This window comes from Rhipicephalus microplus, chromosome 2, assembly GCF_043290135.1.
Source record: "Rhipicephalus microplus isolate Deutch F79 chromosome 2, USDA_Rmic, whole genome shotgun sequence".
In the NCBI taxonomy this organism is placed as follows: Eukaryota; Metazoa; Arthropoda; class Arachnida; order Ixodida; family Ixodidae; genus Rhipicephalus; species Rhipicephalus microplus.
In genome coordinates, this window is record NC_134701.1 from 289936000 (window position 1) to 289961187 (window position 25188).

The following is a 25188-nucleotide window of genomic DNA, read 5'->3' on the forward strand; positions in this document are numbered from 1 at the left end:
CAAGGTGGTGCCAGTGAGAAGTTTTTTCTGTGCGTTGTTGAACAATAAAAAATAGTGCTCAATGTACATGCCAATGGCTGTTAATGGAGAATGAGAGACAGGAGCATTCGGCCTTTAGTTAACGCGCACGCTGCGATCCCCATTAGCAGCCATTGGCATGTACATTGAGCACTATCTAACAAGAAAGGGTTGCTACGTTATACTCGCTGGGTGTAACCTCCTTAGTTTTAGAAAGGTTTAGCGAGCGTTGAGCCGCTGGGCCATGAATACAATGAACTAGTATATACCATGAATGAACTCGAGGTGGTTCAAAATGGGAAGCAGATACGAAGCGCAAGCCGTAAGGAACTAAGAGCCGAATTCTCATGTATCTCATTCCCCATTAGCAGCCATTGGCATGTACATTGAGCACTATCTGACAGGGAAAGGTTGCTACGTTATACTCGCTGGGCGTAACCTCCTTGGTTTTAGAAAGGTTTAGTGAGCGTTGGGCCGCAGTGCGATGAATACAGTGAACTTGTATATACCATGAACTCGAGGTGGTTAAAGGTTGGGAAGTAGACCCGAAGCGCAAGCCGTAAGAAAGTGTGCGTGTGCCACCTTTCGTTTAGTCCTTGGAATGTCCGCTGGATGGCGGTGTTTCTAAATGGGGAATATATGATGAAAAAGATGTGAGATGATGGTACTTGGAGTGTTGAATAGATGGACGAACGGACACACAGACAGATTCATGAACGGACGCATGAACGGACGCAGGGGCGGATGCATGGACGAACGCATGGACGGACGCACGAACAGACGCACGCACGGACGGGCGAAAGGACGCATGGACGGTCACACAGACGGACGCATGGACGGACGGAAGCAAGAACCAATAGACAGACGAATGCTTCGCCCCAGTCTCCATCATTCACTCCATGGATATGCTGTCATTTTTTTTTTTTTTTCGGTGCGCGGGGAACTTAGGCAGCGGCGTCGGCGGAGTACGGCCCTAACAAGCATCGCTCTTTAAAGAAGTGTTCGCCGCGGTGGTTATGGTGCTCAGCTGCTGACCCGAAGGGTGCAGGTTGAAATTTTTGGAGGTGGCTGAAATTTCCGGAGCCGTCCAGTCCGGTGTCTCTCATAATCTTATCGTAGTTTTGAAACGCAATACCCCATATATTAGGAAGTTTTCGAAATTTTGGGGCCCCAAAGAAATAGTGTCAAGGCCACTGCGCATGCACAAGGCCCAAACCGCGTTTTGGTTTTGGGTTGCGGACGCTATGTCTCGAATTTATCCAGAGCCCCAAAGCCTGCCCCAAAAGTTTCGGGTCAGACAAACCTCACGGCAGCCACTGAAGTAACGGTTCTCGGCCAAGACTATAGCATGACACAGAATATGGGGAGTGTCCAAAGCGCCGCCGACCCGATTCGAAAACTCTTCGCTCCTGCTTGACCCAAAGCGTCCATACGCAGATTGCTTTGGGACACAAACTTTTGCGGCACCTATTCGAAAACTCCCTAGTATTGCTGTTAGTTTTAGCGGCCTCGAAAGAATCCAAAAGAAAATGTGCTCATGACCCCATCGTGTGCAGCAACAAGGCGGCGTAGCTAACGAAGCCGTTAGACAACCACAAAAGTGTGTACACACGTTAATAGTACACCAACTGCCTGGCAGGCCTCGCCCCGAAGATCACAGATTATTTCAAGGAAATCGTTCTCATTAACCTAAGTAAAGAGTTCCATTTGGCTGATCCCCGACCACCTACTTATGCAACCGCCCGCTCCTTTCTCATCGAAATCTCCTCCCTCGTGCCTTTCCACGACACCCGCACTGTTTCTTTCTCGTTTTTTTTTTCTCGCTCTCGCTTTTCAGCTCATTAATTCCGCTGGCATGTTCACATGTTCGTTGTATTTTGCTTCCCTCTTAATCGGTATAACCGACGAATCGGCGAACTTGTTTGTTCTTGATGTTGTTCTCAGCTGAGCGTGACACAGTGCCCTCTACGCCCCCTCCCTGCGTTGGTCGGGAAGGTTTTATTGGCAGTTGTGTCGCCTTGGCCGGCGACCTTGCAGGAAAGGAGGAGGCGAGGTGTGCGAGAGAAAGCCTCCTGCTGACCGAGCGGCGAAACACGGCCGCAGAGGAAAGAATGGAATCGCCGCCTCCACACACTCGGCCGGAGCTCGGCACCGGCTACGAAGTCCTCGACCATTTGCAGGTAATCGGGTTTCGTAAATATGCGCTCGTAGAGGGACTCCAAGGGGGTAGAAATGATTTTTTGCGCATTGGTAAGTTATCCTATCGCACAACCAAAAGAAGAGCTCTTGCCTCATGAGAACACGTGGTAATCAAGAAGACGCGCAAAAGAAAAAGGCTAGTATATCCTCCTGGAAGCTCCCGCTCCAACTAGCTTTGGCGTCATGAATTTTGGTGGCGTATACTGGAGCATACGTAGCTCTTAATTAGTAAAAATGAAGAAAGTTGTCTTCTGAGAAAAGCTTAAAACTTAGTGTACCAAGTTTCAGAAAACCTCCTTAAGTGAATGCGGCCATATTTTGAAAAAGAAACAGTTTAGAATCGCTAACGTTCAAATGCACAAATTTCACACAAAATTTTAGGAAGTTGACCTCTGACTTTCATTTTCTTTTGTAGTATAAACACACGATGGTCAAACGAGAGTGAGTGTAGTTTAATTTGATTATTCTTTTACTTTTAAATAAAGCGGCGCAACACGGTCTTGGAAGGCTAGATATTTAGTTTTGCTCTCGTCAGAGTGGTTTCTACATACCAGGTGCGTTTTGTGATTCTCTCCGAAAATAGCTGTCGCACTATTCTGGCATTTAACTATCTTGTTGGTTGCTTATGTGGGGTTTACCGTCTCAAACCCACCATATCAATATGAGAGACGCTGTAATAGTAATATGAGAGACGCTGGACTCCGGAAATTTGGACCACTTGGGGTTCTTTAACGTGCGCCCAAATCTGAGCACACGGGCCTACAGCATTTTCACCTGCATCGAAAATGCAGCAGCCGCAGCCGGGATTCTATCCCACGACCGGCGAGTCAGCAGCCGCAGGTCGCGGAATCTTAAAAGAATTGGAAATACACAACCTGCGGTATATAGGTGGTATAAGATACATTCGAAGACACCGTTTTTCGCGGATGGCCCACGGCAATCGAGAGGGAAATGTAACGACTATTGCTTGCTTTGTTGTGAGACGCGATGCTGTTTAGAACCTGGTGACGCACCCCTGAAATAATCACGTGACGGGCGCAGCTAGACGGAACAGTTGCCGGTTACGTATGCCTACAACATGGGAACACCACCATTACAAAGGCTTTTTTTTGTTGTTATGCAGCCCCAAAAGTAATTAATGAGGCAGGTATTATTGCAACTGAACTGAGATACGTGAAGAATTGCGTTTCCGCACTGTCTCGCATTTCAATACTGTGGCACACCGGCACAGATAAGATATACCACTAATCGTAATAACAAGAAGAAAATCTGCGTGCTCTTTACGTGATACAAAAGACCAACTAAAGCCGAGAAATTTTTTTGCGGCAAAACTGAAATCTTCTCATGTTCATATTTTACAGCTGCATCTACATGCAGAAACATAAGCAAGTATTTTTTTTTTTTTTTCAGAGAGTCATCACTAAAACACCGGGAGCGGAAAGCTCGATTTTAAGTATCTTGGGTGATGATCCCTTCGAAAACGGTATGTTACAACCTCTCGTAATTCCTGTTTTGTTTGATCTCGGGTTAATGTTTTAAATTATACAGCCGGTGCTTTGGGGAGCACAGTACGAAGGCGACAGAAGATCGAGATGTGCCTTTTTTTTTTCGCCGTCTTTCTATGTGCACTGGCCATCTCCGTTCATGGATCACCAACATGTTCACGTACACCCTTCTAAGTCGGGTTTCGGACCACAGTGGTGGACAATGTATGTACATCAAGTGGCTCGGCCTGCAGACTCTCCAGAGACCAGCATGCCGCATCAGGGCGAAAGAGCGATCAATAAGCTCTTCGGCATATATTGCATACAGAAACGTTATTGTTGAAATTTTATCATTTAAGGTATCATGCGACATCATGGGATAACTGTGGTGCAGTGTGCAGCTCTTGATAGCCGCTCGTTAAGGGACAAGCTTGCACGGGACAGCGAACTGATAAACACGGCACGTGAATGTACGCAAATAGAAAAAGGGTGAATGCGTTTCTAAATTAACATGGATATCGTGTTCTTTTGTGCATTATTGTACCCAAGGTGGTCGAGATTGTGCACACAACTGCGGTTACAGCACTGAGAGTTCGAGCACAGGAGAAAGCAGCACCGGTGATGCATTTTTGGATGAGATGCAGGTGAGCTATATTTCGGCATTAAGAGAGGCCTTTAGAAAGCTACCTATCCTTTCAACCACTTTGCACCTTTAAGGTGGTGTCAAGCAAATAAAGCTCCCTCTTTGCAAAAGGTGGTAAGAGTGTCTTCGTTACCTTAAACAGCCTTTAAGAGGGTAATGTTTCAACTAAAACAGCATTAGGAGGTAAGGGGTTATCTAAACAAACTTGGTCCTTTCGACAGCGTACCAGATGATAACTGAAAATCGATAATCAAAACGTTGTTACATATTAGGTGCGCTTAGTTTAAAAGATCTGTCCCTTTTAGGGTCATATACAAGCACACCACGTTGCTACGCCTATTCTATTAATGTTTAATATTGATTTATATGGAACAGGAACCAGTACTAACCGACAGCCAAAGATACCATGTCCATGTATATCATATGGTCAGTATAGGGTTGTGAAGCGGAAGTGCTCCAGCCATGGGTGATTTTACATGCTGCGTTGTGTGTAGAGTTAGGCGTATACGTGCGCCTTTTATGCTTATGCCATCTGTCTGCCACAGCATGTTCCCTAACTGCAAGGCTTTTTTTTGTGTGTGTGTGTGGTTTTTCAGTCATGAGTGTTGAGACTAGAGGTTCGCATGGGCTCTGAGGAGCTCAAAAGACCAAACCCAGCCCAGCCCGCGGGCCGGGTTCGAGTAGGCGAACGTCTTTTCTTTTCAGGCCCAGGCTATGCTCAGGCTACTTAGCTTTTTTGTCTGGTGGGCTGGGACATGTGCAAATACCGTGTCAAGCCCGCTGTGCCGGAACACCTTTCAAGCAGGTAGCAATAAGGAAGCAAAATTAGCTTTGTGATTATCTATCTATGGTATCATCCTTCTATCCTGAGTCTGAGGTGTACAGCCTCTGAAAGATCAAGCATTAAATATTCCAAGCTTGTAATCAGGGGTGGGACCAAAATTTTTTGACTGGTTAGGCAGACACTTCAAATGAGTCACATCGAGGAGGAGTCAGGGAGGCAGAAAATTCTCAGTTGTGTTACGATTAAACTTGGCTTTACAGCGGGGAGGGGGGCAAAGGGGGACAGGAGAGAATTTCGAGGGGTACTATACACACACACACACACACACACACACACACACATACACACACACACACACACACACACACACACACACACACACACACATCCTTTACCCCCCTCTAGCACCACCCCTGCTTACTATCCCTGACAAAAAATATATTGGTAATTCTGGCTACCAGTCCAAGCAGTGAAAGGAACTTCAGAGTGGCAGAACATGTGATATACACGAACACGAGACTTCGCATTGAATCCCAAACCATAGGACAGCTTATTTTTTTTTTTTTTGGCATCTTGTAATCTGTGTATATAGTGACTGCTACATGTCGTTTGCTTATGCTTAACTTTCATATGCCGAATAAAATGCCATATTATCGAAAAGCAATATTTTGACTCGGCAGCAGTCGGGCCGGGCCTAGACTTTTGGTTTTGTACATCGGGCCGGCCGGACCGGGCGGGCTTGCAGCCCTACAGCGTCGGGCCGGGGAGGACCTTGGAGGCAGTCTGTTGTGTGATTCAGGGTTGGGCTCGGATGCGGTCATGCATAACTATAGTTTAGGCTATCGGTCACACCGTGTGATAAGAGTGTCAGACAATTGGTCAAACCCACTGGTAAATGTATCTTAATCCGTGAAAACACTCTTTTCCGTAAGTGTTACGGTATTATTTTGGACACGAAAAAACCACCCTAATGTTTGCGATTGATTTATTATGTAGCAATTCTTGTTATACGCGGTAACATCTTCACCTGCCAAGTTTTTTTTTTTTTTCAGAGCGTTTGGTACTCTAAGCTCATCGAGTGCCTAAGAGACACGGCCAAACAGTTTGGACTACCACTTAGCCGCAAGGTTCGTCTGGCATAAACGCAGAATGGGGATGCTTCTTCCTCCCTTTCCTTCCACCTAAACTTTTTGCTCGTAATCTGCCTGCCATTGTGTACATTCCGTATTCATTTTTTCTTTGCACCACTTTTTTTGAAACATCTTCATCCCTTTCGTCAGTGCAGGGTAAAGTGCCTCTTTTTCTGAACATATTTTACAACATATTTTTTTCTGAACATATTTCTGAACATTTTTCTGAACACGAAATTTAAATATTTTTCGATTGTTGCTCTGAATGAGAACACTAGTGTCGAGAACCCTAAAGAAGTGTCGAGGTGCCTGGCGATGCAAAAAGAAGTCTCTTTTGCGATGTCGTGTCAGTGCTACATCCCTGTCTTTTCCTTCTTGCCCATCTTGCTAACCTGAAGCAACCTACATTAATTTTCGGTACGTTTAATTTGCTTTAGAAGTGCATGTTAGTATGTTAATAAAAGAGAAAAAGAGTACGCTTGTTAGTGAAACGCTCAAATAGTCACGTCAGCGATAGTCGCACGCATGGGAGCACACCGTGAAAGCATAAGCATCAGCATCCTTCATCGAAATGTATCGAGAACTACCGGCTGATACCAACGCTAATGAAAGCATACAAATTGATAACGCAAGACAACACAATTAACGTTTCGGAGCCGAGTAAGGGTGCCTTGTTCACAATGAACGAATGTATGGTGGTCTTTATTATACATATTGTAGTGGAGCATACGCACTAACGTGTATGCGCCTTCCAAAGAGAATGAAAAACCCCGTGCTTTGATTGCACGAGAACCTGGGCCGTCTTTGCCAGACTTGTCGTACGGCCTTTTTCGTTGCGACATCGTTGCGACTTCTCCGGTTCAATAAACGTCATCACATTTAGTGGAGGCTGCTGAGATCCCCAAGCAGACCTGGAGCTCCGCTCTCGCAAGTTGCTCGAGAGACCACTGCAAAACATGATTGACGCAGTCGCCAACCAGCCGATCCCAGCCCAGCCAGCACCACCAGCTGTCCCGTCTACCTGCCCTGGCGCTACTCGCCAACGGGACCCACCAATCTTCAGCGGCAGTGGTGAGCAAGACGTCGAAGACTGGCTCTCCTTGTACGAACGCGTAAGCGCCAGCAACAAGTGGGACAACGACTCTAAGCTCGCCTACGTTATCTTTTACTTGGCAGACGTAGCTAAACTTTGGTTTACGAACCGCGAAACCGCCATCGCCAACTGGTCCTCCTTTAAGACACTCGTGACTGAAGCGTTCGGCCGACCAGAGGTCCGTAAGCTCCGCGCTGACCAGCGCCTGCGCCACCGAGCCCAGCAGCCTGGCGAGACGTTTACTTGTTATATAGAGGACGTGCTCGACCTCTGCAGGCGTGTGAATTCGTCTATGCCCGAAGAAAAGAAAATTCGGCAGATTCTCAAGGGCATCGAGGATGGCGCATTCCAGATGTTGCTAGCAAAAAGCCCGAACACGGTGGCAATCCTCGTAAGCCTCTGCCAGAGCTTTGATGAATTGCGCCGTCAGCGTTCCATCGCCCGACAGAGTGTCCCAATGCCGGATTCGAGCTCGGCCGTCGCACTCACAAATGCCAACGTTCGCCAAGAGAGTCTGTCCAACCACATCAAAGACTTCATCAGGGAGGAAGTCGCCCGACAGCTCTCCCTGCTGCCGCATAGCGACGCGCCCACCGCAAGCCTGCCTTCGACACTGCAGCAGGCCATACGCACTGAAATTTGTGATGTCCTCCCTACAGTGCAGGCCCCTTACCCATGCACTTCAGTAGCACCTAATCTCTCAGCTGTCGGCTACGCACCACCTGCACCACCTTCACCTCTCAGCTACGCAGCTGTGGTCGCGCGGCCCCCACCGCATCCAGTCGCCTCATCAGCTCCACCTCTTCCGGCCTCGCCTCCAGTTTACAGGCCCTCACCTCGCTTTTTCCGTCGATCTAATGAGTGGCGCACCCAAGACAATCGTCCTATCTGCTTCGCCTGTGGCATCGCTGGCCACATTGCACGCTTCTGCTGCCGTCGCCCCACACCTGCAAACGCATATTTCGGAACTCCTACCTACGCGCCGCAGCAGGCCACCGCATCTGCATATGAACAGAGGCACTCAGACTCGGATCGCCGCCCATCGACTGCTCGTTTCCCATTCCCTCGTCGCGATCGCCATTAACCCCAGATGTGGCTTCTCTGTCACCACTTTTTACCACCTTGTCGCCAATAGACACCACTGACATGCTTTCGGACCAGCGTAAAGATTCATACCTTGCATTGTTACTCGACTACCTTACCGATCCGTCTGCTGTCCCTTCCACGAGAGCGCTACGCCGACAAGCAGCCCATTTTCCGTGCGAGACAGCATTCTGTACCGCCGCAACAACATGCCCGGTGGTCGGAAGTGGCTCCTTGCTGTCCCAACTCATATGCGCTCCGACATCTGCGCGAATTTCCATGCAGACCCCCAAAGTGCTCACGCAGGTGTCCTGAAAACCTACGAAAGGCTGCGCCAACGATATTACTGGCGAGGAATGTATCGCTTTGTGCAGAAATACGTTCAGTCTTGCACCACTTGCCAACAGAACAAGACGCCTCCGCGGCACCTTACTGGCATGTTACAGCCGCTCCCGTGCCCGGCTCGCCCATTCGACCGTGTGGGTATCGATCTCTGTGGCCCCTTCCCATATAGTCGCTCTGGAAACCGGTGGATTATTGTCGGCGTCGATCATCTGACACACTACGCTGAGACTGCAGCTCTCCCGGCAGCGACCGCCCACGAAGTTGCACTCTTCATTCTGCGCAGCTTCTTTCTCCGCCATGGGGCTCCAGGGAAATTATTCAGTGATAGGGGTCGAGTGTTCCTGTCGGAGGTCATCCAAGCTATTCTCGCTGAATGCAACGTCATCCACCGGAAACTTACCGCATACCATCCACAGACGAATGGTCTCACTGAACGGTTCAACCGCACACTTGGCGACATGCTGAGGATGTACACCTCCTCCGACCACACTAACTGGGACGCTGTCTTACCTTTTGTTACCTTCGCTTACAACACCGCGACGCAAGCGACTACCGGTTTTTCTCCGTTCTTTCTGTTGTACGGCCGCGAACCATCCCACCTACTCGACACCATACTCCCGTACCGCCCTGATGCTACGGAATGCTCCCCGCTTTCGGAAGTCGCCAGATACGCTGAAGACTGCCGTCAGTTGGCTCGGTCTATGACAAGTGAGGCTCAAGGTCTACAAAAAACTCGACATGATGACGCTCATCACATAGCGCCTACGTTTCGTACTGGCTCCCTCGTGTGGCTTTGGGTGCCCCCGCACGTTCCTGGCCTGTCTACTAAACTTCTGGCCCGGTACCATGGTCCATACCGTGTCATTGACGCAACCTCGCCGGTGAATTACATCATTGAGCCCATAACACAATCGCCAGATTTGCGCCATCGAGGACGCGAGACCGTACACGTCGACCGTGTCAAGCCCTACTATGACCCCCTCATCGTGCCTACTCCCTGAGTCGCCAGGATGGCTACTCTTCACCCCGGGGGGTATTGTAGTGGAGCATACGCACTAACGTGTATGCGCCTTCCAAAAAGAAGGAAAAACCCCGTGCTCTGATTGCACGAGAACCTGGGCTGCCTTTGCCAGACTTGTCGTACGGCCATTTTTCGTTGCGACATCGTTGCGACTTCTCCGGTTCAATAAACGTCATCACAATATATATGTCGATAGACGCAACGCGCTTGCGTATACCTCAGGCAGGGGTATGTACGTAGACACATAAGTAATAAAGACTGCCACGCCTGCGCTCATTGTGAACAAGGCACCTGAAGTGGGCGTCGAAGCAGCAATTCTGTCGTTTTGTGTTTTTATTTTAGTTGGCTAGAGTACGTTTTCTTCAACCATAATTTTTCCCTCCAGGCAAGTTTTTGACAAACCGTAGACTTCATTTTTCATACCAAGTAGCATCATACATTTAGTGCAGGATTTCAATGTTGCGAGATTCACGAGGTTGTATACAGTTAAGAACCAATTTTAACCCTTCTTTAAAATGGTTGTTGAGTCCCGTTTGTTTTATTAAATAGAAGTTGATTAGGCATCCTTGAAGACCCTCCCACCACCTATCAGAGATAGCTTTGTGCTTACAAAACACTTCTGTAACTTGTGCTGGCAATAATATTATACCTTTCGTACAGTGCACCGCTCATCTCGCTTAATCCCAACCAGTATGAAATTTCTCAGCAGTGGTTGGCTAGACCTATCTCGCGCGCCAATCACGATCGAGAGATTCAGTCCTGATCAGGTTCTGGATCCGGATGCAATATCATATTTTTGTCTTGCAAGTGAGTTAATCAGTACTTTAAAAAAATGTCCCACAATTCATGCTAACGTAGCGCACTGTAATAAATGTAGCGTATTGAACTAATTTTTCTTATTCACATAATCTAGCGCACCATTGGGGAACAAGAATTAGTGGAATCCAGGTGGTTCGACTTGGGAAGTGAAGAGATCGGTGAGCACGGCTTCAATTTTTTTATCCATTCTTACCTTCGTTTACTGGCTCTTTCGTAAATCTGTTTTTAATTCATCACGTGACTTTTTTTTTTCTAAAGAGCGTGAGCGTAAGATTGCAGAACCGCTCTAAATACATGGATTAAAAAGCTTTCCGCCAGCAAAGTCTCCGGTCGGCGTCACTAATGACATCTTAACAAAGCAAAGAAAACCGACACTGTCATGTTTTAACATGTGGTGTAGTCTGAAGACTAACACCGGATGTCCCACCTCAGTTATTGACCTGATTTCAACTGTAACGTATAGGCGTAGAAACTGTCCACTGCATGAGGGGTGTCAGTTCCGCTTTTAATGAACGCATTTGGTACCAATCAGTCGTGTGTCACTGTTTTTTGTGTGTGCTATATTGCATTCTTTCAGCGAATGTAGTGATTTTAATGACCATCACCTTCACCAATGGCATGTTTGTCAAACACTAATAACGCATTTCTCGGTGGCATTGAGTAGTTGAGTGTTGAAGTGGGACGTACGTTGAGAAATCAACAAGTGACGTCAATCAAGCGCTGACAAACGTGCATTCAACTGTATTTTAGAGACAGTGAGAAAAAGTAAATATGGTCTGTCGTTCGTATTTGTGCATAATTTTTGCTGTACAGAATAAATAGAGATTTTTCTCAGCTACCCATTGTACCAGAGTGACAATGCTCATTATAACGAAAAAATATTTTCAAGAATGGGAAAACTCATTAGGCAGTTTTCGAATAGGTGCCCCAAAAGTTTGGGGCCTCAAAGCCCTTTGCGTATAGGTGCTTTGGGTCAAGCAGGAGCGAAGAGTTTTCGAATAGGGTCTGCGGTGCTTAGGACACTCCCCATATTCTGTGTCACCCTATAGTTTTGATCGAGAACCCTTTTTTCAGTGGGTGCCGTCACGTTTGAATCACCCAAAACTTTTGGGGCAGGCTTTGGGGCTCCCGCTAAACTCGAGAAATAGCGTCCCCAACCCAAAACCCAAACGCGGTTTGGGTTTCGCACATGCGCAATGGCCTTGGCACTATTACTTTGAGACCGCTATTCGAAAACTTCCTACTAACTTCCACTTCTTTGGGGTTTCTTTCGTGATGGTTATGTTTCGCTTGTTAGCATTTGCCGACTCTGCCACTGATGTTGCCTGGCATCGCCTGCAACACGTTATGACTACTTAATCCCCGCCACGTGAAGTGCTATGAGAAAGACGTAATCGTGATCAGCAGGGCCTGAAGTGCTGCCGTGGTGCAACCTGAAACAAATTTATCGCGGCCATACAGTAATCCAACGCAGTGATCATCCTACAGAGTACTACGACTGTCGACAAAAATATGGGCAAAGTTTATCCCGGGCTCTGAATTTATCGCGGAGAACTTTCTACGGAAGTCCTACCTGTATCAACAGCTACTAGCAAAGCTTTCGTCAGGGGCGTCAAATGTTTCTTTTAAATATGCTCATAAAAAACACCTGTGATAAGAGTTTTTAAAAAGAAACGAAGATAAAACAAGCATGTCAGCAGTACGGATAATGCAGCATCGCACCTTGCCAATACATGAAGCCTACTGTAAACATATCTTTTTTTCTAATTTAGAGTTTTCTTGCCAGACCGTCGTTAAGTTAGCCCGCACCACTCCTATTGAAACGAATGAACTATATCGATGGAACGGTAGTGGAAATCAACTTCTAAAGCAATAACTTAAATTTAGAAGCCTTACGTGCCAAAACAACAATTTTATGTTGACGTGGTGAGAGACTCCGGATTCATATTGAGCACCTCAGGTGGTTCTTTAACAGACACCTAACTCTAAGTAGTTAGCTGCGTCCGCATTTCGTACCCATCGGCCGCCATAAACTTAACGCGATTGTAGCGCACCTTAGCTGGCAATATACCACTGCTGCGGGTAAAACAAAACTAACCTTAATTAAATTAAAGCCTATTGACCGGTATTACCTTAAGGGAAAAGTGCTGCTTCACGACAGTGAGCTGCTTTCTTTTACCAACTTCATTTAATGCGTGCGCTGGAAGGTCAGAGCAGTGAAGGGCACCACGTTTTTTTTTTCTCTCAAGGTCGAAATTCGTGCGTCATTAATAATCCAATGGAATTGATGCTCAACCACCAATCACAAAAGCTGCCAACGTTGCGTCAGGGGCGTCACCGCCGCCCATTCGTGACAAACGGCTGCCATTAGCCGGATCACTTTAGAGTCGACCAAGGTTGGCGAACTGCTGCTGTCAGCCTGCACTTCGTAACTCATCGGGGATGAATGTTTAATGCCCTCATCACGTTCCTCTTTCGCCCCGCTGTTTGCACAGTCGTGCCCTTGCTATTCCCCATTTGCATATTGGCATTATCCAACAGGGTTGACCGATTTACAGGAGGTCCAAGGCTAAGCGCATTACCCGAATATTATTCCATCACCCTGAAGGAAATTACCTCGCTTCAATCATGCGTCAAAGCGTGACAGAACTTTCACTGTTCTGGAGAGAGGAAGGGGGAATGGGATGTTCTCTTTCCCATTTCCTATGCTGTTTCTCTCTCTCTCTCTCTCTCTCTCTCTCTCTCTCTATATATATATATATATATATATATATATATATATATATATATTGTAACGACAGGCATACCCCCCCCCCTTGCCTGAGCCCCACTATTTAATATCATTACAATATATATATATATATATATATATATATATATATATATATATATATATATATATTTGGTGTGGTACATCCGGGCTACCTCTACTAATATTTACTAACGGTAATTTAATTGTTCATAATTATTTCGCAATCAAAAATGCTCACCTTTGTATGAAAATTTCAGTTGAGGATATGTACGCATGTCGAAACATCTGAGTTTATTTCACTCTGCTTAACACAATGAAATACGTTGTGTGCTTCAATATAATCACTTTTTTTCATATATTTGGAATCGGCGCGTCGACACACTGGCTGGCGTGCAAGCTCATAACAATAATTGTTGAGGTATAACGCGGCAAAACCAACACACGATTATGAAAGACGCCGTAGTGGAGCACTCCGGAAATTTCGGACCACCTGCAGGGTTCTTTAACGTGCACCTAAATCTATAAGCACATGGGCCTCAAGCATTTTCGCCTCCATCGAAAATGTGGCCGCCGCGGCCGGTATTTGATCCATCGAGCATGCGGGTCAGCAGCCGAGTACCTTAGCCACTAGACCAGCGCGGCGGGGGCGGGCAAGCCCAGAGAGTAAAATAGTAAAACGCAGTTCAGATTTACCAATGCACGTCGAATGACATATTTGGTTGCTAATATTGACAAATAATGAGTGACGCTGGCCATGCGGCCATCATAAGGCGTGGCCACACTTGAACATGGTGAGATTGACACCACGTGTTGTCGCGCCTGTCCGCTACGATGGATCAGTGATGGTGGTCGGCTGCTAACTGGAAGGTCGCGAGTTCGATCCCGGTCACATTTCGATGGAGGTAAAATAATAGAAGCCCGTGTACTGTGTGATGTCAGTGCACGTCAAAGAGCACCAGATGGTCGAAATGTCTGTGACCCTCCACTACAGCGTCTACCATGATCATATTGTTATTTTGGGACGTTAAGAAAATATTTTTATTGTTAAACACTCCCGCATTCAATAGTTGCATCCAAGTTGTCGTTTACGAAATGTTGTTGTTCCCCGGCAGAGCTGTTGGCAGCCGAACCACTGTACACCCCTCAGGACCTTCTTGACTTCTTGCTTTCTGCAGTACCCACCAAAGATAACATATGCTTCACTTCTGGAAACACAAGGTAATGAAATGTCCGCAACGTCCGTGACAATATATTCTGCAAATTAAAAACACAATCCCGTTTTGTGAGTCATTGTAAGCTACAACAAAGGGCCCTTGGCCAGTCCCTGCAAATGCAAAAAGGGTGCGTAAACTGGCTGAAGCATTCTTCACGAGAAACGAGGGCATTGATTGTATTGTCTACTAGATTGCCAAGTACGCAAGCTCAAACATTACTTCGGCGACATCTGCGTTTTCTTCTGCGCACGCGTGCATGTGTTGGTTTCCGCTGTGCTCATTTTTTTTTTCATTCCACTTCAGTTGTTACACAGAGTTCGTATACTGTGTCCTGTTTTCGAGGTCAGCCCTTTTTACGCTTGTTTTTTGTACAAGATACAAAAAACGAGCACACTCACACTTTTCCGGCGCACTTGGTGACACATGCATGAACAGTGATTTCTGTGACGTCTGCAGTGTACATACTCTCGATTGGTCCATATATGCGAAGCATAAGATGTAAATGGTCTCCTGCACTGTATTTCCATAAAGCCGTCCATTCGTTCTTCCTTGTCCCACATACCTATTCTGCGCAGTCAACTGATTTACCTTAATTTCTTGTGTTCCCGACAGCGCAAACGGAGATAACAGTGTGCAACGGACAAGCGCGATATCTTGATAGGCTAAACGCTCAGTGCTGACATTGTGCACGTACTTTGAAGAAGTAAGTGGCGAGGGGGAGATATCGTCTGTATGAGTGGTAGCAAAGGAAATCACTCCCTCGTCTTAGAACGCGCAATGGCATCGCACGTGTAGCGCCTCCTAGAGTCCCTTGAACACATGCAAGACAAGCAAAGCACCTCTAAGCCCTCTTACTTTTGAGCGATACGTTCTGTTCTCTTATACTCTCTTTCTGTGGAGAGGTGGAGGTCTATATTACCACGGCTACTCCATATCCATATATTCTACGGGAAAAAAGTAATAATGACAATGAAGGTTACCCAAAATGAACAATCAGCGAAAACAAAACCATAATAGCACACTGAAACAAGTTGATGTAACATGACAATCCGTTCTAACACGATGCATTTATTGCCTGCAAGTCTTCTCGCCCAAGCATCGGTGGTGCTGAAAACCAAAGATATTTGCGAACTGGTTCGTATGGCTTCACTGTTTCGGGCATGTCTGGAACTTGCGAAAGGTTTTGAGTGTGCTTTTGCGTTTACTTTTTTCTGCAGAGAGAAATGCTGAAGATGCCGGATTACGAGTCTCCCTTGCCTCAGGACTTGGATAGCGCAGAGTACGAACTATTTGCCCAGCTAAGTACGTAGCATTCATTGATCTTCAGGTGATATATTGCAGTCACGTCAAAACCGGTAGCGGATCCAGGGGCGGGGGGGGGGGGCTGATAGCTTTTTAAATGAGAAGGGCTTATAGCATCAAAATGTGCCTATGTCTGAAGTGTGATTGCCAGTATTTTTATCCCTCCAGTTTATTACTATTAGAAAACCAACTAAGTACTTTATTTGACCCCTGTGAGCACAAATTAGCAGTGTTTATATTGTGATAAAGCTCTTGTGATAATAACAAATAATAATAAAATCATAAACATCCGGACCCCCCCCCCCCCTCTTTCCGGTTCTACTTCAAGTGACCCCTTCCCCTTAGGTGAGTGGCTGGATCCGCCCCTGGTCAGAACTGGATAAACAAAATCAACCATTCGACACTCTAGGTCTCCTTTTATATCTTTTGTAACATTTCCTATTGTTAACAATAATGATATGATAAAAGTAGCCACAATGGTGTATAACAATGTTACCCTACACTTCACTAGAGCGAGATGGTCTGCGATAAAAAAACGTATCTACCTTAGTCACATACCGTACACTTGCAAAATGTCTATGCAAACAATGTAGCTAGCGCAAACAAAAAACAAAAAAAAGCTTCACTGCACCTGATTCAAGTCTCGCATTATTTCATACGGCATCATTTGATTGTTGTCAATCATGACAGGTTTACCTGGGCGGGAGCTATACCCAGCCCAGTCTGGGAATCAGACAGGCATACCCCCCCCCCCCACACCTTAGTTATGGTGCCCAACTGCTGACCCTCAAAACACCGGACCAAATTCCAGCCTTCCATGATGCAGACCAGAGGGGGCCCCGGCCTCCCTGCCCCCACCCCCTCCTTTACTCTCTGCCTATGCGGAGAGTACGGGGTGCCTATGGTTACGGGCATGTCTTTTTCAGATGCGAAGCAGCTTAGGCTCAAGCTCAATCCGGTGTGCGGCGTGACCACTCTCACTGCGCATGCGCATCCGCTTCCCTTTCTCTTTCCTCTCATACGCTTTCTTTCTCGCCTGATGACGTTGACACAGGCAGCGGCTGCTTACGTACGCTCGCTCCCCACTCTCTCCTCTAGGCATTCCAACCCGCGGCGTTTACACCCACAATGCGCATGCGCGTCTCCTCTCGATCTCTCTCCTCTCCTACGCTCCCCCTCTCTCACCTCAAAACACCGACGCAAGCTGCGTCTGATAGCGAATTACCTGATTTAAAAAAAACGCACTTCTCGCGCTGCACAACCATTCACTGGCTTACCCCTTATACGTAGGCACTGGATCGAGCGTTAGGAATTCAATCAAGGGTTGTCTTTACTTGGCTTTCGCTTGACGTTGAAGGTAACACTTCTCCTTCATTCAATCAGTATGATATAATAAAGACAAAATAACAATTAAACATTCCCAAATCATACCCAAATACGCAACATTCGCTGGCTACCCCAACCACTCTGCGACGCATTTACTCGAGTTCGCCCCCTGCGAAGATAGGGGCGGCATTTTTTTTTTACTCATGGCGCAACATTTACTACACTACCTGTAGAGAAATTTTTTTTATTTAGCGCTTTCCGAGAACGGGTTTCGTCAGTGTGGCAAGAGTATAAAATTAGTACTCACCCGATTTGGATATGTCGGAAAAGGGACATTGTTTTCCGCCTTGGTATACATTGTGAACGCTTTCGAGATACCGGAGTGAAACAGCACGTATAAAATATCTTATTTTAATTTTAAAGTTTTTGTTGCTGATGATCTGCAAGCCTGTTCCCCTGCAATGAACATAATCTCGACGAGTCAATAGAATAATAATGAGTGGGGTTCTGCGTCTCAAAACCTTGGCATGAATACGAGAGGCCGCAGTAGAGGGTTCCAGAAATTTCAACCATCTGGTGCACCGACATCGCACAGTACACGGGCCTAAATCATTTCGCTTCTATCGAAATGATTTAGCGAGCTCGGAGCAAACTCGGCTTCCCGAGAAGCTCGGGTCATCCTGCATCGCTCCCCGGTACTCCTTCAAATACCTGTGATGTGACTTTCATTTCGTAGAACTCTTCAATTCATTGTTCTTGGCTTACACGTAACCTGCATTTTCCTCTTCCGAAAGTATACGACACAAGTGATCAGCTGGCAGCAAGGGAATTCCTGAAGCGAGGATGCCCGCACTGCATGCGAAGACCTTTCTGGGCACGGGTGCTGGGCGTTTCATCACCCGAGAAGGTAGGTGTTGAAGGGCCACTCACCATGCCTCATAACATATTTTAGTTAGACCATTGAAGTTGTGTGTTCGATGAGGAGCATTATGCCACAAAATTTTTTCAATTGCTTCATTACGAGCTGAGAAAGCTCGAAACCCTTGCTGCTATCTCACGTAGCCTTCGCAAGCCAACTCTCTTCCCTATTCTCTCTGGCATCCGACCAAGAGGTCACGTGCACATGAAGTGCCCGAACAATCCCAACCCCCGTGCACGCGAGTGTCGTTGTTTTCTTTACCAGCGTTATTTTGTGGTCTACTGCCTGTTTCTGCGGGACAGTTTGGAAATGCTGGATTAGACGTGGTAGAATAGATGAGTGCGCGAACGCGTAAAAGCATTATTTTCGCTTCCACGGCTGTCGTCTGCTCAATGCGTAGACATGATCGAGAACGCCCCATCTATATACGCATTCCGCTTGTCAGCCAAAGAGGTTTTTTTTTTAAAAATGCTGGAGTGGAAATTCTTCCCCACGAGGAAGCCATGCCAGCCGTAAGATGGCGGCTGCGGCAGCCATCTTACAAGGGGCATGATGAGCTATTGGCGTTCGGTGATCGAGAAGGAGATTTGCCCAACGAGTTTAACGTGGCAACCTTTTCGGGTCAAATAGTGGCTCAAAGTGCGTCCTTGTGTTACTTGTTTTCTTTAGTAAGCCTCGCATTCGAGGCAAATTTTATTCGATATTAAGTCACCGATACTTTAGTCTCTCCGGATTACTTCTTCTAAAACAACTATCATTTAATTTATAATTAAAGTAGCTTTTAAACCAACAAATCGAAGCCACTTGATGTCTAAGTGGGCACTACCAGAAAATAGCATCTTTCTGAGATCTTTGGAGGGCAAAAGCTGGCTTCGCTACTGCTGGCAAAGCATTTCGGGAGCTTCCACTCCAGCAATTTTTTAAGCCTTCTTGTCAGCTCAAAATTGTCAAACCTGTTGAGAGGCCCTTGAATAAACAAAATGTCTGGATTTCGCAATGTATTTTAATGCAACTTTCCACGTTTACTTCAGGTCAACGCGGAGTTCGACGAGCTCAAGGAAAGAGTGATACGGTACGAGTTACTTGTGGACCAAATTATAATAAAGGTGAGAATCCAGCTGGTGGTGTGATCACCCGAACTTTTCTGCGCCGTCCAATCCAGCCACGCTTCTTTGTTTTTTTTTTTACTTTGTAGGACGTCCGTGACAATGTAATGAACGACGTCGAGTACTTCGCATTTGATGACAGTTGCTATCAAGTAAGCCAAACACACTGTGAATAAAGGTTACACGCATCCGTTGACGTGTTTATCATGTGATCTCTCTTGCTATGACAAGTGCGCATATTTCAGGTAATGTTGGCATTCACAAGAGACTACTGCATTGCGAGAAGGATAAGAAGTCATTTCTTAGGAACGGTTGCAATGAAAAACGACTTGCCTTGCGGAGCCGTTCCGCATTACGGTTTCTCGTTACTAGGTAAGTTGTATCGACCAGTGACATTCCTCGTTTGAACTTGCATCGATTTGTTGGCCTCTGGTTGTTTCACTTCAGATTCCTTAGTGAATTCTGCCTCTTGAAATTACTTGCATTTGCATGCGCATGTGTTCTGCGTTTCTATCGGGAAATAATAAAACTAAACATTGGCTGACTGTTTGATGGTTGAAGCGTACACCTCCTATATTTACTTTCAACAATCACGCTTTATTTTGTTGTTTTTACGCTTGCATCATTTTTCGCACCGAAATCGCTCATAATAAAGAACTTGTGTTGATTTGTTACGCGATATAGCAGCAAAACTATGGCAGTAACCTATCTTACCGAGAAAAGTGTGCCGTACATACAGTTTTCTACCATTTCACTTAATTTGAAGAAGTTCGGAGCGCTGGCTTACACAGGATTACTGAATGTAGCTCCTAACGGTAACCAAAGTTGCTCTTTCCTTTTCTCCGTGCCGCTCAGGTACCATTCACCAAAAGCAGCCAGAAGAAACTGGGGATCCTAAAATTGCAATAGAGCAATTTAGCGTGATCTGTGTTCTATTTACTTAAGAGCGATATTTTACAGGTGTGACTTCTGTGCGATGCCAGTGCATGCACGTTAAAGAGTACCGGATGGTTCCGCAGTCATCCAATACAACGTGCCTCACAATCGTATCGCCAGTAGCAACAAATCGGCGCTGACTGACACTCCCACAATTGAATGCGTGTCTAAAGTGGAGGGGGGATATCCACCACTGTAGCTCAGTTAGTAGAGCATTAGATGCGTCAATGTAAGGTGCCAGGTTTGGTCCCAGGCAACGGCAAGTTATCTTTTCATCCACTTTTCTTTCTTCACATTTACATAACAACTGATAATATCCCCTATTATTTCATTGACACTATTGCCTGTTAGTTCTCTTTGCTAAAGCATGCTGGTAACTACAGAACTTGTGGTATTATCTTGTGGAATTCCGCACCTGAGACACTGTGACAATTTGGTACGGTCCGTACTGTGTCCGAAATTCATCGACCCGAGACAACAAACGCTCTCACACTCATCGTCTCTGCAAAAAAAAAAAAAAAAAGAACAACCAGTTCGGGCTGATTGGAGATACCAGCCGGTTATGTTTCAATGCTCATAATATTCATCGCATTTAATTGTACTATACCAGGAAGTAACTTGGCTGCAATGTGCAGAACGATATAACCACAACTGGGTACAATATTTGACGTGTGTAAATCTTACTTCAGAGTTTAAAACAACCTTAAACATAAATGTCTTGTTGCAATGTGCAGAACGATATAACCACAACTGGGTACTATATCTGAAGTGTGTCAATCTTGCTTCAGAGCTTAAAACAACCTTAAACATGAATGTCTTGTTGATTGTAAATGTGACTGACAGGCGTCGCGAATATTCTAACTCATAGAATTTTTCGAGCTTTTTGAAGAGGGGTATATAATTAAGATAGTAATCTTTATGTAAAGGTGGTTTCACTGCAGTTGAATAATTCTATACCACGAAAACACCTTTTTAATGACAATCTGCATTGCCGCTTCGCTTCAGAATTAAATTGGCATATCACCCTCACGTGCGACATATTTTCAGCGCAAAAGCAGAAAGCGAAAGAAGGAAAAACACAAAGCCGGTGCTAAACATTAACTAGATTTATTTCGGAAAAGACCATGAACAGCAGACCATTTTGCGTGTGGCCGCTGCGTCGCTAATCAAGTATAAAATTAAAGAGTCTGCACTCTTAGTGAATACTTGAATATATGGACGTGTCACTAATATATTACCCTCACATTAACTTATCATTTTCATATCTTTTTATATCGCTTTATAAGCTTTTTCATATCGCTTTACATATCACTTTTCAAAAGCTTTTCATATCGCTCAATATGCTTTTTAAGTACAGTAAAGTTTAAAACGTAGCACGGTTTACATGTTCTCACCTGCATTCTATCAAAAGTCAAATTCTGTCACCATGCAAAGTTGCTTCCACTTCGTCTGAATCAAAAAGAATAAAATTTGTAAATACTTTGGAAATTATCTTTATTAGAAACATAATTACTGGTTAATTGGTCATGACAACTATGCAAATTTTTATTTGTAATATTGATATATTCTGTCCGAATTCGGTTCGAAATTATTCGCCCGAATCCCTATTCTCTTTGAATCCGCTTCGAACCTGAGATTTACCATTCGCACAAACCTAGTGACCAAGCTGCAGCTCGGTGCTATATTTTTACGTAGCACTCATGCAAGTTGGTATGGGCAGTGACTCAAGCGATCGTATTTTGTTTCTTGCAGTGAGCCCACTGTGCTTTATGTACGCAGAAGTCGGCATCATGTACGCGGTGTTTCGTGAAATGTATTGTCGCTACTTCCACAAGTTAATGGCAATTTCGTCTGACCCCCAGGTAAGAAACATTGAAAATGATACTTCTGAGGAGGACACGTAACGGCCGTGTCTGTGAAATCTTACATGCCTAACTTTACTAATAGAAAACGTAACATGCGCTTACATTTACTTCGCCTTTGTCGGGTGGACAATCAAGCTTTTTTAAACATGAATGTGTTTTATGCCAGGGTCCACCACGGTCGCTGACATACTTCTGTCATGGAAGTAACGTAGAAAAGTATATACTAAAATATTGCAAAGAAAAAAATCACAGCATATTCACGGAGTGAACGATTATGAGTGGGGCGAAGCGTCTGTGTGTCTGTCCGTCCATCTGTCCATGCGTCCGTCCACCTATCTGTTAGTCTGATACTGAGGATTACGCCTGATGCAGGCCAAGGTTAGACGAAGAGGAGCTTCGCCCCTAAGATCACGGCGTATCTAGGGAGTGAATGATGATGAGTGAAGAGAAGCGTCTGTCCGCCCGTGCGTGCGTGCGTCTGTCGTCCGTGCACGCATCTGTGCAACCGTCTGTGCGTCCGTCCGTCCATTTGTGTGTCTGGCTGGCGACCAGTACGAGCCATCGAGGCCCTCCACTCCGTTTCGTCCATGCGCCCCCAACGAGGCGACGAGCAAGAAGCGTCGTGGCGCTCCGCGCCCGCCACTCTGCTTAGTCCACGCCCCACGAACAATCCGTTACGTACGGCGACGATCCAGGAGACCGAGAGGGGCACTCCTTCCTCGCGCACCCACGCACGATCCGCGCAGCAGCCAATCGGAGAGGAGCGGTACAGTGCCATCTAGAATATTCTTGCTCAACTGCAGTTTCTATGTGCTTCTATGAGACAGTGCCGTCTATTATATTGTTCAGAAGATACAGGCTTCCTTTTTTTCTCGTCTCTTCTCTCGGTTACGCCTGACGCAAGGCAAGGTTAGAGTAAGAGTAGCTTCGCCCCTCAAAACCAGAAGGAAAGCATCCGCCACGCGGAATTGAACCAGCAACTTTTTGATTCTCAATGCACGGCGCTAACTACTACATAAAAATGCATAAAAATGTGTAGATGACGATAAAATGTAGTATGATCATCATGGGGAGATCAGTGTCGGAATAAATAAGAGGTATCCCGCAGCGTGGGTTTGTGCACTCCAGCGTGGGTACGCCACTGCTTATTTTCGAAGACAGTGCGTGCTGGAGTCCGGTCTGCCTATGCGTCTGTGTCTGCGCCTGCCTCATTTGTCGCTGCAAGATTCTGCTAAAGCTGAGTGAGCACTGATTGTTTCGTCTAAGGTTCTAACGGGTCTAAGTAATAGCGGTTGTTAGGCCAGTTACAGTTTATGTATTGCTGGCTGATCTGATATCGACTAATTCTCAGGGAGATGGTCCGTGACGGTTTCCGCCTTGGTCGGCCTCTCTTCCACCTGATCGAATGCCTTTTGTAGCGTTTCTTTGCAGTTATGTAAGCAGTATTCCTCTAGCCCTAGTGTCCCTGCATGGAGGATTCATTCGGTTTACCAACTCGAAAGTGGCACAGGGTGAGCTCCGGTTGGCCACGCGCCACCACCTTCACATTACTAATGTTCGGTGGTTTGGCAAAGGTGGATAGTATGTAGTTCGCCTGACCAGGCTTTTGTGTATGATCTTTTGAAATGCTCGACATTTGGATCGATGAATGTGAATGCTTTCATCCTGCCCCACCTAGCGTGCACCAAGAAAATTGTTTGCGGTGTAGTTGCTAGTTTAAGCCTAGAAGTGACGTTCGAGAAGCTTTCCGTGGCTGGTGTGAGAGCTATTTACCGGTGCAACAGAATAGTCGACAACAAACGGGTCCCGGCTGAGTTGGTGACAGCCACACTTGCCGGTATTTCATGCCCATAGAAAATCAGTGTGGTCTTTGATTTTTAAAGTAGACCCACTCGCCTCACGTCTCTTACAATGTCGCAACTTCTGGCGCTACGGCCATAGTCTGGGAGGTTTCAAATCAGCTTTGCGCTGTTGTTCTTGTGGTGTGGGTCACTCCCCGAATGACTGCTCTGCTCAGTTGCCTAATAACTGCCTGTGTAGAAGACAAAGAGAGTGACGTGCCCTCGTTCACGGTTTATTGATTGAACGCAACTTTTTAATTCTTCCCCTCTAGTGGCTCTGTCCTAAGCGCGCGCCACATACGAACTGCGCTGCACCATCCCATTCAATTTTTATCACACTCCCGCGGCCGCGTTCCATAAAAGCGCCTCCAGGAGGTTGAGTCGCTGCACAGGACTTTGCACTTATTGACAGTCCGTCAGTGGTATCAAGAAGGAAGGCGCAGTACCGTTGTTTTCCGGAAACGCCTTAACCACACGACCCGGCTTCCTCGTGTGAGGCAGCGTATGTAAATCTACCTGGACAAGGTCGGTCACGCTTTGCGCTAGGAGACGGCGTAGGCCTTCTGTAGTGAGCAGCGTGCAGAAACAAGAGATCTTCCTTCTTCGCTGCTTCCATGGGTTCCGCAGTATATGTGCCTGATGCTGAGCTCACTGTGGTGCGACTGCCGACTAAAAAGTGGGATGGTGTCAGAGCGTCTGTTGATATGACCTCTGAGTACGTTAGTGGAAGACCTTTAACTGACGTTTCGACTTCCGCCAGCATGGTGTGCTGAATTCTACTATGCAGCAATCGTTCGTACGCTGCGTCAACTAAGAGACAGATGAACCGCTGATCAGCAGGAAGCAACATCGGATACTTCATCTTCTCGGTGTCGTCAAACACCTGAAGCTTGCCTCTTACATTAAGTGGTTGATGACGGCCGAGCAATGGTTGTAAAGTAAGTACACTGGAACACCTTGGAACTCTTAGTACCTTTTTGACGGCCATAATTTCTCTTGCAAATGCGGTGTGCTGGAGCTTCAAGCAATAAATCTCTGCCTCGTTCAACTTTGAAGCCGTCAGTGGTCTTGTTGAACATGGTTGCTTCGATTAGGCGTTGCGTCAGAATTCCATGATCTAACTCGGAGTAATCGGGAACGACGTTCAAAGTTCGAAAATTCAAGCAGATGCTCACAGGAGCGTGTAGAGGGCATCAACATGGCGGTGGGGCATGCTGATGTCACTTCACTGGCCTCCCTATGAGTATCATCTGTTGAGGAGGTGGACAAAATCTGCGGACTCCATTGAGAATGATGCTGCGACAATTC

The 25188-nt window shown here is 46.2% G+C and overlaps 1 protein-coding gene across 2 annotated transcripts in view; it reads left to right on the forward strand.

Moving 5' to 3' along the window:
* Nucleotides 1-2111: 2111 nt before the first annotated feature.
* LOC119162441 (TBC1 domain family member 19) overlaps nucleotides 2112-25188 on the forward strand; it is a 34250-nt gene continuing 11173 nt past the window's right edge. For both annotated transcript variants that reach the window (XM_037414806.2, XM_075884964.1), the window contains exons 1-13: nucleotides 2112-2198; nucleotides 3628-3700; nucleotides 4251-4345; nucleotides 6181-6255; nucleotides 10714-10777; nucleotides 14484-14589; nucleotides 15668-15719; nucleotides 15803-15887; nucleotides 18008-18120; nucleotides 19164-19238; nucleotides 19328-19390; nucleotides 19484-19610; nucleotides 21927-22036. In XM_037414806.2, the coding sequence (XP_037270703.2) occupies nucleotides 2130-2198; nucleotides 3628-3700; nucleotides 4251-4345; nucleotides 6181-6255; nucleotides 10714-10777; nucleotides 14484-14589; nucleotides 15668-15719; nucleotides 15803-15887; nucleotides 18008-18120; nucleotides 19164-19238; nucleotides 19328-19390; nucleotides 19484-19610; nucleotides 21927-22036 (1107 nt within the window). In that variant the 5' untranslated portion in view covers nucleotides 2112-2129. The remainder of the gene's footprint in view (nucleotides 2199-3627; nucleotides 3701-4250; nucleotides 4346-6180; nucleotides 6256-10713; nucleotides 10778-14483; nucleotides 14590-15667; nucleotides 15720-15802; nucleotides 15888-18007; nucleotides 18121-19163; nucleotides 19239-19327; nucleotides 19391-19483; nucleotides 19611-21926; nucleotides 22037-25188) is intronic.